This window comes from Toxotes jaculatrix, chromosome 3 (assembly GCF_017976425.1).
Source record: "Toxotes jaculatrix isolate fToxJac2 chromosome 3, fToxJac2.pri, whole genome shotgun sequence".
Lineage (NCBI taxonomy): Eukaryota > Metazoa > Chordata > Actinopteri > Toxotidae > Toxotes > Toxotes jaculatrix.
In genome coordinates this window covers 22,965,213-22,981,543 of record NC_054396.1, presented here as the reverse complement: position 1 = coordinate 22,981,543, position 16,331 = coordinate 22,965,213, and the positions used below count along the sequence as shown (strand labels likewise).

At 38.0% G+C, this 16,331-nt stretch overlaps 1 protein-coding gene across 4 annotated transcripts in view; it reads right to left on the bottom strand.

Annotated features, from left to right (window-relative positions):
• slc12a5a (solute carrier family 12 member 5a) overlaps positions 1 to 16,331 on the bottom strand; it is a 151,333-nt gene that overhangs the window by 35,535 nt on the left and 99,467 nt on the right. For all 4 annotated transcript variants that reach the window (XM_041032929.1, XM_041032930.1, XM_041032932.1 and 1 more), the window contains exon 4: positions 9,339 to 9,485. In XM_041032929.1, the coding sequence (XP_040888863.1) occupies positions 9,339 to 9,485 (147 nt within the window). The remainder of the gene's footprint in view (positions 1 to 9,338; positions 9,486 to 16,331) is intronic.

The window sequence follows — 16,331 nt, the reverse complement described above, 5'->3', positions numbered from 1 at the left end:
AATTTTTGGGACTTTTTTTGACCGATTTTGACGCCTTACTATAGTATGACGTTTTTTATGACATTTTGAGGTCAAAAAATTTTTTGACTTTTTTTCATCGATTTTGACGCCTTACTATAGTATGACGTTTTTTATGACATTTTGAGGTCAAAAATTTTTTTGACTTTTTTTGTCCGAAAAAAACGCCATACTATACTATGACGTTTTTTATGACATTTTGAGGTCAAAAAAATTTTTGACTTTTTTTGTCCGATTTAGACGCCTTGCTATACTATGACGTTTTTTATGACATTTTGAGGTCAAAAAAAATGTTGACTTTTTTTGGCCGATTTTGACGCCTTACTATAGTATGACGTTTTTCATGACATTTTGAGGTCAAAAAAATTTTGGACTTTTTTTTAACCGATTTTGACGTCTTACTATAGTATGACGTTTTTTATCACATTTTGAGGTCAAAAATTTTTTTGACTTTTTTTGTCCGAAAAAAACGCCATACTATACTATGACGTTTTTTTATGACATTTTGAGGTCAAAAATTTTTTTGACTTTTTTTGTCTGAAAAAAACAGCATACTATACTATAACGTTTTTTATGACATTTTGAGGTGAAAAAAAATTTTGACTTTTTTTGTCCGAAAAAAACGCCATACTATACTATGACGTTTTTTATGACATTTTGAGGTGAAAAAAAATTTTGACTTTTTTTGTCCGAAAAAAACGGCATACTATAGTATGACGTTTTTTATGACATTTTGAGGTGAAAAAAAATTTTGACTTTTTTTGTCCGAAAAAAACGCCATACTATACTATGACGTTTTTTATGACATTTTGAGGTGAAAAAAAATTTTGACTTTTTTTTTCCGAAAAAAACGCCATACTATACTATGACGTTTTTTATGACATTTTGAGGTGAAAAAAATTTTTGACTTTTTTGGTCCGAAAAAAACGCCATACTATACTATGACGTTTTTTATGACATTTTGAGGTCAAAAATTTTTTTGTCTTTTTTTGTCAGAAAAAAACGCCATACTATACTATGACGTTTTTTATGACATTTTGAGGTCAAAAAAATTTTTGACTTTTTTTGTCCGAAAAAAAACGCCATACTATACTATGACGTTTTTTATGACATTTTGAGGTGAAAAAAAATTTGGAGTTTTTTTTGTCCGATTTTGAAGCCTTACTATACTATGACGTTTTTTATGACATTTTGAGGTCAAAAATTTTTTTGACTTTTTTTGTCCGAAAAAAACGGCATACTATACTATGACGTTTTTTATGACATTTTGAGGTCAAAAAAAATTTTGACTTTTTTTGTCCGATTTAGACGCCTTGCTATAGTATGACGTTTTTTTATGACATTTTGAGGTCAAAAAATTTTTTGACTTTTTTTCATCGATTTTGACGCCTTACTATAGTATGACGTTTTTCATGACATTTTGAGGTCAAAAATTTTTGGGACTTTTTTTGACCGATTTTGACGCCTTACTATAGTGTGACGTTTTTTATGACATTTTGAGGTCAAAAAATTTTTTGACTTTTTTTGGCCGATTTTGACGCCTTACTATAGTATGACGTTTTTTATGACATTTTGAGGTCAAAAAAAATTTGGACTTTTTTTCATCGATTTTGACGCCTTACTATAGTATGATGTTTTTCATGACATTTTGAGGTCAAAAATGTCTTTGACTTTTTTTGACCGATTTTGACGCCTTACTATAGTATGACGTTTTTTATGACATTTTGAGGTCAAAAAATTTTTTGACTTTTTTTCATCGATTTTGACGCCTTACTATAGTATGACGTTTTTTATGACATTTTGAGGTCAAAAAAAATTTTGACTTTTTTTGTCTGATTTTGACGCCTTGCTATACTATGACGTTTTTTATGACATTTTGAGGTCAAAAAAATGTTTGACTTTTTTTGTCCGATTTTGACGCCATACTATACTATGACGTTTTTTATGACATTTTGAGGTCAGAAAAATTTTTGACTTTTTTTGTCCGATTTTGACGCCTTACTATACTATGACGTTTTTTATGACATTTTGAGGTCAAAAATTTTTTTGACTTTTTTTGGCCGATTTTGACGCCTTACTATACTATGACGTTTTTTATGACATTTTGAGGTGAAAAAAAATTGTGACTTTTTTTGTCCGAAAAAAACGCCATACTATACTATGACGTTTTTTATGACATTTTGAGGTGAAAAAAATTTTTGACTTTTTTTGTCCGATTTTGACGCCTTACTATACTATGACGTTTTTTATGACATTTTGAGGTGAAAAAATTTTTTGACTTTTTTTGTCCGAAAAAAACGCCATACTATACTATGACGTTTTTATGACATTTTGAGGTGAAAAAATTTTTTGACTTTTTTTGTCCAAAAAAAACGGCATACTATAGTATGACGTTTTTTATGACATTTGGAGGTCAAAAAAAATTTTGACTTTTTTTGTCCGAAAAAAACGCCATACTATACTATGACGTTTTTTATGACATTTTGAGGTCAAAAAAAATTTTGACTTTTTTTGGCCGATTTTGACGCCTTACTATAGTATGACGTTTTTCATGATATTTTGACGTCAAAAAAATTTTGGACTTTTTTTGACCGATTTTGACGTCTTACTATACTATGACGTTTTTTATGACATTTTGAGGTGAAAAAATTTTTTGACTTTTTTTGTCCGAAAAAAACGCCATACTATACTATGACGTTTTTTATGACATTTTGAGGTGAAAAAATTTTTTGACTTTTTTTGTCCGAAAAAAACGCCATACTATACTATGACGTTTTTTATGACATTTTGAGGTGAAAAAATTTTTCGACTTTTTTTGGCCGATTTTGACGTCTTACTATACTATGACGTTTTTTGTCACATTTTGAGGTCAAAAATTTTTTTTGACTTTTTTTGTCCGATTTTGACGCCTTACTATACTATGACGTTTTTTATGACATTTTGAGGTGAAAAAAAATTTTGACTTTTTTTGTCCGATTTTGACGTTTTTTATGACATTTTGAGGTGAAAATTTTTTTTGACTTTTTTTGTCCGATTTTGACGCCTTATTATACTATGACGTTTTTTATGACATTTTGGGGTCAAAAAATCTTTTGACTATTTTTGGCATTTCTTGACGTCTTACGACCGTATGACGTTTTTTATGACATTTTGAGGTGAAAAAAAGTTTGACTTTTTTTGTCCGATTTTGACGCTTTACTATACTATGACGTTTTGTATGAAATTTTGAGGTGAAAAAAATGTTTACTTTTTTTGTCCGATTTTGACGCTTTACTATACTATGATGTTTTTTATGACTATTTGAGGTCAAAACATTTTTTAACTTTTTTTGGCATTTCTTGATGCCTAACGGCTGTATGACGTTTTTTATGACATTTTGAGGTGAAAAATTTTTTTGACTTTTTTTGGCCGATTTTGACGCCTTACTATACTATGACGTTTTTTATGACATTTTAAGGTGAAAAAAATTTTTGACGTTTTTTGGCTGATTTTGACACCTTACTATGACGTTTTTTATGACATTTTGAGGTGAAAAAATTTTTCGACTTTTTTTGGCATTTCTTGACGTCTTACGGCCGTATGACGTTTTTTATGACATTTTGAGGTGAAAAAAATTTCGACTTTTTTTGTCCGATTTTGACGCTTTACTATACTATGCCGTTTTGTATGACTATTTGAGGTCAAAAAATTTTTTGATTTTTTTTGGCATTTCTTGACGCCTTACGGCCGTATGACGTTTTTTATGACATTTTGAGGTGAAAAAAAATTTCGACGTTTTTTGGCATTTCTTGACGTCTTACGGCCGTATGACGTTTTTTATGACATTTTGAGGTGAAAAATTTTTTTTACTTTTTTTGTCCGATTTTGACGCCTTATTATACTATGACGTTTTTTATGACATATTGGGGTCAAAAATTTTTTTGACTTTTTTTGGCATTCCTTGACGTCTTACGGCCGTATGACGTTTTTTATGACATTTTGAGGTGAAAAAATTTTTTGACTTTTTTTGGCCGATTTTGACGCCTTACTATACTATGACGTTTTTTATGACATTTTGAGGTCTTACAAAAATTTGACTTTTTTTGGCATTTTTTGACAACTTACTATAGTATGACGTTTTTTAAGACATTTTGAGGTCTTACAAAAATATGACTTTTTTTGGCATTTTTTGACAACTTACTATAGTATGACTTTGAGGTCTTACTAAAATAAACAGCACACCCCTGATCAATAGATCCCAAAAATACTTAAAAATGTAATAGCGTGTAAAGTATATGTTTTTTTTAGGGTGTAATGTTGGCTATTTTAACGTGGGGGTTAATGGATAATTGCTCACTTCTGGAGCCAGCCCCCAGCTGCAGCCGAGAAATGTGAACGCGGAAGTGATCCTCACTGCCGAAACCTACAAGTCTTGCCTTTGTTACGTTCCACTCTGTGCCACCTGCGGCTGCGAGGACACGCTGCTGTGGTACACTGATACTACATTTTATAGGGTAAAAAAAACGTTCCGACCACCGGCCGGGAACAGACCGGCCGTTCGGGAAACCTCCCGAACCTCCCGATGGCCAGCCCGCCCCTGTCAATCAGCCACTGTCACAAACTCAGGTCTGACCATCCTGCAAAGTTTGCACTGATCTCAGAAGGTCGCACTTCAGTTTGTTCTGCAAATGTAAATGGACCAAAACACAATGTTTTAAGTAGATTGTATAACCAAATTTAAAACTAATTTTTTTGTGTTTTTTTTTCTCTTCCTGTTTAAGTGGTTGATGGCCAAAAAGCCCAGCCATTTTACCTGATGACCTGGTGTTTGAATCAGCAGGTGATTGGTGGACTGACACTGGAGGCAGCAGTGTTCTGCTGTTGTGGGCAGGATGAGCAGTATCTTGTTTTCCCACTGACCCAGAGCCTGTGGCCTGTTTTATCGTCCCACTTTCAGACAATGCAGGTAACCTAAAACTGTGATGGTTTGAGAGCTTGTGTGATAGAGTGTATGCCGTACTCTGGTTTGCTAAAGCTATCTTTCTCTGTGAAACCTTGAGTCAGTGCCTGTACCTCCAAACTCACATGTACTCACATGCTCTCTGGCCTCCAAGCATGCCAGTAGACAACCTCAGATTATGCTGCCTGCCATCTGTCTCCTCCATATGAGGTGTAACAGCAGACAGCTTACATATCAGACAAAAAGGGCAATTTCCTTCTAAGGCAGTTTGAATGCTTGCAAATCTTGAACAACTGCTAAGCCATCATGATTTTGGCTGAGCTGAGCTGAATGTATTTAGTGAAGAAGCTAATTTTAATTTTTAAGAAAGTCCCGATCGCTGATACACCCCTGACGCTGACTGCAAAGGACACATTAGGTCTGTTTATTCCCAAAGCTACGGACAAACTCAGATTTGGCCTTTAGTCGACCTCAGAGTTGAGCAGAAATTGGTTTTGACAGGAGTGGAGTTTTCGCGCTGCCCTTAGAACGTGCTTCATTAGCATGCTTCATTACTCACATGCTGAATAGTTTTGTCAAGTACAGCTTCATCAATTCACATACAATGGTACAGCAGAAATCTATTTTCAGTGAGCTGTTTATCACTTGAAATCCCAGCGGATGGTGTTCTATAGAAGGCAAAAGTGTCAGGTGAAGGAGACGGAGGTGATTTTTACTTTCAGACTGACACCGGGGATAGAGACTGAGCACAAGAGGACGAGATGCAGCTGTGTGAGAGAGGAGGAGAGAGGTGACAAAGCAAGATGAAAATTGGATGGTAGGTGGAGAGAGAGAGAGAGAGGCAACAAAAACGGAAACAAAAGAAAGGAGAAAAGAGGAAATAATGAGACAGTAAAATGAAAAAAGGGTTGGAGAAATTGAGGAAGCGAAAGAGATGAGAGTAAAAAATGAAAGAGATGGAGGGAGAAAAGCATCCTTAGCATTTAAATGAGTCACGACAGAGGGCAGACCACCCTTCCTCTAGCAGCATTTGGATTCAAGACCTGGATGTAATGAGGAAGGCCAAACAACAGATGACTTTCCATCTAGAATATTAAACCTCATTTTATCTTGGTGACAAGCCTGCATTCATTATCTGGGCTAAAAATACACATACACACAGAGCACATGTTTGAATATACCAGCTTGGAGAACTATGGTAATATACAGACTTTTAAAATGGTTGGTTGTGTGTATTCATGGTTAATGGTATAATGTGTCAGAGCTGTTTCCACATGGAGGCACATTCTTCACATAATAATGATTCACAGAATGTGCAAGGGTTTGGCGGCTCGTTAATGTTCTGTCAAAATGTTGCGTGACGAAAAAATAACGGCGTAAGTGTTTGACAGGTACAGACGTGTGCTGCTGTGACTGAGCATCTAATGAAAAGTGTTCTGTCAGTGATATCCCATCATGTGAATAAAACATGGGGTCACGCTCTATATTATCGAGCTTTACAACATGCGTGATTCCTTTGCTCTTCAAGTCCTGTGGATTTCACTAAAGTAGGGATCGGTGCATACATGTATGTACCCACACACATACACACACTCCTGCGGTGTGTTGCTGCCAACCCCTGGAGGGCTGGGTGGTTATGTGTTATGTAAGGAGCTCAGGAGGAAAGAGGTGGGGGTTTCTCACACACCGTTCACGCTCAGGCTTATCGCCCCAGGGCTCTGCAATGAGCTCCGTGTGACTGATAATAAATGTGTGTGTGTATGTGTGCTTGCGTGCATGGCTGTGTGTGTGTGAGAGAGAAAAAGAAACGGTGAGAAAAAAAAGAGAGAGCGAAGGAAGAAGGAACAGAATTAATTTTTTCGAATTCAAACATTTACTGGTAAATGCATGTAAAGAAAGTTTAGCGTTTAGCTAAAACATTTGGAATTGAAAATTTGAGTATCTTTGTGTGTATTCGCATGATTTCCTGTCAAACTGAGTCTGAACCAGCTTTGATCTTTAAGGGATTTTTTTCCTCCTTTTTTGACACTATTATAAGCATAAAACAAAGCACAGTATTTTTTTTTTCAGAAGCTTCATCAGAATCATTTCTCTTTTAGGAAATTAATCTGCCAATATTAAAATGAGATGAAATTAAATTCTTGCTTTTTTAAAGATGGGAATAGAAAACAATTTCAAAATGATATAATGTCCAATGTAAGAATGTAATAGTTTGGTCCACTGTGCCCTTGATAAAATTGCCAGTCACTTTGCAATTTGAATATCTATATTTTAGAGAAAATGAATGCTAAACATTAACAAAAAAGAAATGTGTCCATATAAAAACAGTAAAAAAAAAAAACTGCTTTCCCTCAGTATGTTGTTTCAAAGCCCTCTACGCTGTCACACAGAAACATGATTGGGAAGCATATTGCCTGTGTGTCTGTGCAGGCAACTTTGCTATGGTTGGGATTTGAGGGGGCTGTTCTATAAATACACTCTGTGCTAGAGGAGAATCTAGGCTGCACAAACACACAGACATGCCAACATACAGTCCTGCAACAACGCACAGTGAAAACCAGAGAAAGGATACACAACCATGACAGCTGATAGACCACACAGTACTATACATAACCCTAAACCTATACAATGAAAAGCAAAATTCAAATAGAAATATAATGTTTACTGCTGCCCGACAGAAAGCTCTACAGTTGACACGGGACACCGTCATGTTTTCAACAGAAAAGCACTTCAGGTAAAATACGTCCACCTCCTTTCCACCGAAAAGATAACATGTTAGGCATTCAGGGAAGAGGCACAATATATGTTCCCTGACAATCAAATGCATCAAACAAGTCAAACACCATCAATTTGTAACAGCCACTCAGATCACTGACAGCAGTGCTGTCGATCCTGTGGGACAGTGTCTGTTGTAATTCTAGTCTCAGAGCCACGGCGAGGTGTCAGTCTTACACCAAAGTCACTCTGACACGCGACTACAGCGCTGTGGCACTGACATTAATGAGAACCAGCGAACATCACAGTGTGCCATCATCCATTTTGTTCTTTTTACAGACTGAATGCTGGTGGTCTTTAAAACACAACGGGAGCAATGAAAAAGTGGCACCTTAAAGTGTGGCTAAAATAAGATAAAAGTTAAAACCTCCTCCCTTGAAATGCTGCCTTAATAAGGCTTTGTTTGGTTTGAAGCAGGGTCAGTATTACCACTTTAGCCAGTAAAAATAGATATTATGTCCCACAGGCAATAAAACTCTAAAACTCTAAACTATGAATATGTTATTGTGTGTGCCAAGAGGCTGCAGTGCTAGTTGAATGTTGGTCCAATTACTGTATCAGGCAGGGATAAGGAACCTTATATTATAAATCCATGCCTAGAATAAGAGGCAACAGAAAACAGGATAACTGATGCTTTTTAAGTCAACCACTACTTTTTTAAAAAACTTTTGTCTGTGTATATACAGTATAGATGTTTCAGATGTGATGGGTGTAATATATAGTATGTATATGAATTTAATGTTTGAGTCTGTTGACATTGTCTTTTTTTCTTACAATCAGCAAAATTCCATGAAAACACCCAAAACCAATGATGAACTGATCCACCCAACAAGTGCTGTGACAGTCTAGCCAAAGCCTGATATAGTTTATTTGGTAGCTGATTTCTCTGTACCATAGAGCACCACTGCAGGGAGCCACACTGTTGAACCAGCTGGCATGTTGCTCCATATGATGAACATGGACGCTTTATTTTGAGTACATCCTGCTGTCATAAAAAAAAAAACATTACATCCCATAGATGGGCCAGTGTTTTCAGTTTTCAGTGTTACTAACTGGACCAACAACATGGGTGCCTTGTTTAAGAACAGCCAAAGATGACTCTACTTACTGAGCAGACTAACGTCAGACAATTTATGAGTCTTTGCAGTGGTCTGCGCAGCAGTTAAACCTCAGCTTCAGACAGGAAGAGACTGGACAAACTAATTAGAATGGCTGGCTTTGTGCTAGGGTGTTTTTGTGAGTTATTAAAATGATACCTGTGTTTAAAAAAACCCTACATTTCTCATAACAGACAAATTGATAATGTTTGATGGTATTTACCTTCTCATTGCCCAACCCTAGTCCCAGCAGTTCCTTAGATTCTCCCCACTGCTATCAGCAAAAGTAATAATGGTGAACATCTGGTATGCTTTACTATTACACAGCTCATTAACACTGCACTATCTGCTGCCATGTGCAGGATGCTATAATATGCTGCTCTCCTCTTTAAGGTCACTCTTTTTAAACGTGTGAACTTCTGATTTCCAAATAAACCAGGCCAATCCGCCCCCACCCCCCCGGTGTGCTTCAACAGACGGGCTAGGGTAAAAGTAGGTAACAGACTCACTGTGGCACAGCACATGAATACGATGATGAAAGTCCCAATGACGCCTCCGATTCCCACCAACCAGGTCATCCTGAGGAAGAGGATCACTCCGAAGATGTTCTGGATGCAGGGCAGATAGACGCCCATCAGAGTGCCGAGCTGGGGGGCCTGGATGAAGACGAGAAGAGAGATAATTGTAATAAAAAATCAAACTTGTGGAGAATTCATGGAGAAATAAGGTTAATTAGTAAACTTTATTTGCAATATGATTGAGAAATAGTCATGATTGTTTTTGTCAGTTGGCCTGAACTGTGACACCATTTTATTCTGTAATTCAGATGAAGTTTAACTTACGTTTTAGTACAATTTTGAACATCAGACAGTCACCAGACTACAGAAGGTATATGCCACTTGCTTATTAAAACCTAGACACACCAGATGTGCAGCATTAACAGAATGACTTCTGCTACATTTGAGTGTCTGTGTGAATCAATGAAAGTCAACATGCCAGCCGTGCATGCTGGGAAGCACAGTCTGCAGATTTGCAATAGTTTCTCCAAGTGTCACGTGCAAAGCAAACAAAGCAACACAAAGAAAACACACTACAGATGGTCATACTGCCATTAAGGCAAAACAGACATTTATTTGTAGGACTTCATAGATTGCTACTTTCAAAGACCCAGTTTGGAATTGTAATATGGTGCTTTGGATTGAAATAGCTGCTGCTGCCACATTGCTGGCTTTGTTTTTTTTTATTTATTGTGAATATGTGTTTTCCTTCCTTGCTTCCTTTCTTCCTCTCTTTCTCTCTCTCTCTCACTCTGTTGCTGCTTAATATTCATTTTAGGCTGTATTATTTGCCAAGAATGTGAACACAGCTGTATAAAGACACACTGTATTTTGGAATTCAACAGCCTGATTAAAAGGCTTACAGTTCTTCCATATGCATCTCTACTTTTTAATAGCCTTTTTTTTTAAGCTTTCCCACATTGCTTTCTGTAAATCCTCTGATGATTTCCAGAACAATAATTACTCAGAGTCCAGGAAACAAAGAAAACTTCGAGATCAGGAGGGAGCCAGGGGACCAGTGTGTTCAATGGATGGATGGATATTATTTTATTTTTTCACACGCTCATTTTTTTTTCTAGTTGGTTTTGCTGCAGTGATGTCCCTGGTGTGAATCAGTGGACAAAGAGAGAGCTGCACTGTACATCCTCACAAAGAACAAGAATCAGTTTCAAGGCTGTTCCACTGAAGGCAATTACTGACGGAAGATTGACTAATAGGAAGTTTCTTTTCCTGAAGGTGTTTCAGGTGTTCTTGGTGTGGGTGTGTGTGTTTGCATGCACCTATTTGTTTGTGTACAGTGTATGAACATGTCGTGTGTGTGTGTGTGTCTGTGCGTGTGTCTGAACCATTGTGATGGCATGTATTAAATCTGAAGGACACATCAGCTGACCCTGTACATAATAGAGAAATATTCATTTCCTGCTCAAGGACAGCTTGGCCAATGAAGGGTAATTATTCTGATATCCAGCCATGACCCATTTTACCAAGTGAGAGCACAGACCTTAGCTGTCACATCATTACATCACCGATAACAAAGGAACAAGCCGTCTCTGCTGCATCTCTGTGTTTTAATATAGACAAATAGGATGAACAGAAGGCTGATTAGCTGTGGTTTTCGTCAGCGAAGACCTTATTACACCCAAAAAGGTTCATAGTTCACTGATCAAAAACTAAATGTAGCTTGGTGATGATAATTCATCTCACATGAGCAATTTCAGCAAAATGGGGATTACAAGCTCCACCAGGCTACACACACACTGGAGAACTTACTGAATCAGTGTTATTTATTGGAGTTGTTTGTCAGACTCCTTTAGCTCTGTCAACCAAATGCTAATCCTTTTAGGATGGGATCGCATATACTGTTAAACCACTGAACCAACATTTTCAGATATTTTTAGTTGTGTCTAAAAATGGAAAACATAAAAATCCAACAAGTGAAACAGCTCTCTCCCTCAAATCAAAGAACCCGTTATTGATGCAGGACATAAACAAAAAGAGGCCCAGCCAATGCCATCCTAATGCAGAGCTGCAGTACCAGCAGTTTAAAGGAACAGGAAAGGAGTTAGATGAGGAGATTGATACAACTCCTATGTCTGCCCAGTAAATATAAGTCTATATGTTTAGCTTCCCTTAGAATAGCATAAAGACAATGTTTTTGTTTTTTTTTTACAGATTAAACAAACAAAATATACTGTGTTTATTAGTGAGCTTTAGATGTGCTGGTAGGCACCTACTGGCACCGACTCTTACAAGTTCTTCTTTTTCTTTTAATTTTTATGGCTCTGTTTTTGGCACTTTAAACCTGTACAATGTAAGAGTTCTGCTGACTGAAGCTATTGAGTAAGGAAAACAAGGGCTGCGATGATAAGAAATGCTTAATAAGAGATACCTAATAGACATTGTTATCCAAATGTTCATACTCAACAGAAATGCCAGAATTTGTTTAAGCTAATTTAGAAACCTTGCATCATTGCATAGACTATTGCATAGTCACCACTGCACAGTTTCTCCATCAGAGAGCTCTGGTAAGTTTATTTTTCAACTGTAAAATGTCTCGCTCATGGTCACAAGTCTTCAATAACCAAATTGGCAAATGTATAAATATCAGTATGTTTCTTTTTATCTTTTGTCTTCAGTTCTAAAATGCATCATAAAATAATGACGAGCTTTAGAGAGAACCTTGAACACTTCTTGGTTCACTAATATATTTCTTCAACGGTGGTTGTTTATTAAATTTGCTGTAACAGGATGGACACTACACAAGATGGAGGGTTTAAAAAAGCAGCGCTGCTCTGGGAAGTGACAGCAGATGCTAAATTCATAATCCAGACTTTTAATCAAATCATCCTGACAAGTGGCTGACATCAAATGAATAATACTGTGTCTTATGCTACAGTATGTGATTTGTTTGGAGAGGCTGGCTTTGCTTTCCAGCATTAATAATGTACTGTTTGCGGAGAGGAGAAGAGAGAACAAGAGCAGGGGCGAGACATGGAGAGAGAGAGAGAGAGAGAGAGAGAGAGAGAGAGAGAGAGAGAGAGAGAGAGAGAGAGAGAGAGAGAGAGAGAGAGAGCAAGTCCAAACAGGTCTCACAAATATAATTGTCTTCTAATTTTCTTTAGATAAACAACAGAGCAAGAGCTCACAGTTGGAAGTGTAATTAGTGAGCTTATCACTTTGAAAACCCCTGATCCATTTGAGAACTGCAGCAAATGACTGAGAAACATGTCAAATCGAATCATATCACATCATATCATACATGCTACATGCACATATACTGCATCACATGTTTCTCACCATGTTGTATTACATTAACACAGCTTGATATGCAGTAAAATGACATGTAATATCTAAACCAGATCTGCACTGGTTTAGATATTAAAATGATCCTACAAAGCTTTTGCATTTGTCTTGTAAGTTTGAAAGTAAGTAAACTCACTGGTATGCTGCAGTGGTATGTGTCACAGGTATGTGTGTGTGTGTGCAGTTTGTATTCCATTGAGTTGAAATGTAACCTGCCATCTTGCCTCTTTTACAACTTAATCTTCACGGGGAGGAATCTCTCAACCTTCAGCCTCATTGTGCTTTAATCAAAGATCCACATCGAGGCCTGCACAGGTTGCTTGAGGGAGCAGCGGAGAACAAATCTTGTCCATCTCTGTCACCTCCCCCACTACATGATAATGATTTGCACAGTTTGTCTGTTGTCTAAGCTATGCAAATCAGACTGTGACTCACTGTGACTGTGCCCTTCAGTGTATGGCAGAGATGATTTTTCATCATCTGCTTGTCAAAGGTCTTAATAAAGTTTTTTTTTTTTTTTTATGAATACTGAAACCTTGAATGGGCTACCGCCTATAAAACTACATTTATATTATCTAAGAAATGTTTACATTTATGGTGGCACGGTGGTGCAGTGGTTAGCACTATCGCCTGACAGCAAGAGGGTTCCAGGTTCTGTGCGGAGTTTGCATGTTCTCCCTGTGTCTGCGTGGGTTTTCTCCGGGTACTCCGGCTTCCTCCCACAATCCCCAAAACATGCATGTTAGGTTAATTGGCTACTCTACATTGCCAGTAGGTGTGTGTGTGTGTGTGTGAGAGTGGTTGTCTGTTTTTGTGTGTTTGCCCTGTGATTGACTGGCGACCAGTCCAGGGTGTGCCCCGCCTCTCGCCCGTAGTCAGCTGGGATAGGCTCCAGCTCCCCCACAACCCTGACGGATCAAGCGGTATAGAAAATGGATGGATGGAGGATTACATTTAGTAGAATCTGAAAATGTAAAGTGTACGTTTCATTTATTAGTGAAAACCAGTCAGAGTTTACATATTTCAAACAGGATTTCACTCAGAAAGAGAGGGGGCGGACGTTAAGCCATGTTTACAGTAAATAATTACAAAATTATAGTTCACTTAAGAAAAAATATCAGTGTTAAGATGAACCAAATACCACATCAATAATTTCATTTCTGACCAAACACTGTCGCCTCTTCTCACCTCCAAATTCTTTTCACGACTCTCCCACCCAGTAGCAATGCTGTAATTAAAAAGACTGAGTTTCCATTGGCAGGTCCTTCAGGGACTTGGTGTGTAATATACATTAGCAGTCAGGTGTTCCAGGCAGAAAGGTTCCCCTGCCATCAGCACTTTGTTGTAGCACCCCAAAACTGCTGCCGCTGCACAAAGTGGGCTGAGGTCAGGTTGTAATAACAGGTAAGTTATTAAAGGGAAAACCTGTGTGCATTTACATACTGTAGTGTACAATAGCAGACATAACACCTTCAAGAGGATGAATGCTTTGTAAGTCCTTTCAAGGTGGGTGATTCTAATTAAAAAGGGTTTCGAAAACTTCAGTGACTTTGTTTTGTGGCTTTTGAAGTCGAAAAGGTGAACACATATTTCACAGCCTCTTTTATTTGGCCAAATCCTTTGCAGTTTCCACTTCAAAAACATCAAAACAGAAAAAGAGCTGCCTGAGAAATTGCTGCAGCCAAGACACCAACTTCCTAGATTGTCGATTTTATCAAAAATAGATAAGAAGAAAGTATGATGTAAATTCAAACAGCACGTTGAGGTTAGAATGTGGGATCCAAAGAAGATAACATCTTGGCAGAATAATTTGTCTGAAAAGCTTAAACTACTAGTACTGTAAAAGATTAAACGAGTTATTTTTTTCCTGTTTTCATCCACATGTGTAGACTTAGAGGAAGGCAGGTTAAAAAAGCACAGCACCACTGAAAATAATGATTACAGATTATACTAATCTGCCCTAAAAGGTGTGTAAATACGATTCAGTATTACAACAAAAAGGTGTTTATGCCCCACAACACTCCACAGGAGAGTAACATAACCAAAGTGGGCAATAACCCTCTCCAGACTACAAAATGTCATTTTCCCCGCCTGCTCGCTCACACAATGGAGAACCACAATCAAGCAGACCTTGTATGTTGGCCCGCTGTATGAGTGCCTGCGGTAGCTCACAGCTGAGTGATAAATTATAATCCACATTCAACAACAGGCGGGCTTTGAAAAACAGTGTTTGTCTGCTAGAAATCCTGCATGTTACATAAGATGTACAGACACAGATAATAGATACTGAGAGGGCTTACACAGAGTCTGAGGACCGAAAACACCTCTGCGGGTTTGGTAAACAGCCTCCGAAACAAAAAAAATCTGGTGAACTAATGGATGCGTCTAATGACTTTACATTGAGAAATAGCCAGAAACTGGTGGAACGCTTGTGTATGCATTGAATCAATGACCCTGTTGGGGAAAAAGGCTGAACGCTTATTGAAAATGCCGCTTTTCTATTTTCATTCAATTGGCGTTTCATTTGTTCATTTGTGAACAGGGATTGCAGTCCCGAACAGCATCCGCTCTGATAGACGCACATGGTCATGCACACACACAAACATACACACACACACACACACACACACACACACACACACACACACACACACACACACACACAGGGAGTGTCTGGTTAACGGGCTGAGAGCCAGCAGTGTGATGATTTCCCTGGAGAGCGGGCCACCGTGAGCCGAGGGAACGCTGACTGCTGCAGAGCCACAGGTAGGCCAGTGTGGCACCACTGAACTTGGAAGGAACAGCTGCCCACCGACCCCCTGGGAAGTGTAGTCACCCCGCTGAATGGATGGCTCAGGTGCGTTAGATGCACAACAGGACCTTTCAATACATCTGTTGTGGCACCTACTTCAGATTCACTGCCTCCCGCTGCCCTACCACTTACCACTAACCCCTCACCAGACTGGACCTTTCTCTTTCTCTGTCTCTTCACCCTCTACATCCATCAGATGCACTTCATTCACACAATCCACTGAGCTCAGAAGCTCACTGAAGCAATATCCAAACATGGTTTAGTCAGTTTCCTTCTTCATTCCAAGACTGTCCTCACAGTAAAAACAACATCACTGAGTTGTTTGTTCAGTCATTTACAACAATCTATGTATAAGCTGCCTGACAGGGAACCACTATAATAACAAATGCAGAAGTAGTGGGATGTTGTTGAAATTTTGCAAAACCTCCTAGGGAAAAACGTTTGGATGGATGATTGGGTCAACAAAGTGTGAGACGGTGACATGGGAAACCCAACCCTGTCACCAGACAACATCAATACTGGACATCACTCTCTCATCAGTGTCAACAGAATTCTTGCTTTCTGCTTTCTTTTAACCATGATGTATATTATTTGCCATAGACTGTATTGATCAATATTTTCTTTTCCGTCTCTTTCCTCTCACCACTACAGTCTTATCTCAGCCTTCCTATGGACATCTCCTGAATCGCTGAGGCTAGCAAGGGTAGCACTTTCTCTCTCTTAGAAAGAGTTTTTAGAAGAGAAGAATTAAAAAGGGAAGGTGAAGGGAATTTCATATCCTTGGATAGCTGCAGGGTAAAGAAAATGAAAGCGAAAGAGGGCAGAGGAGA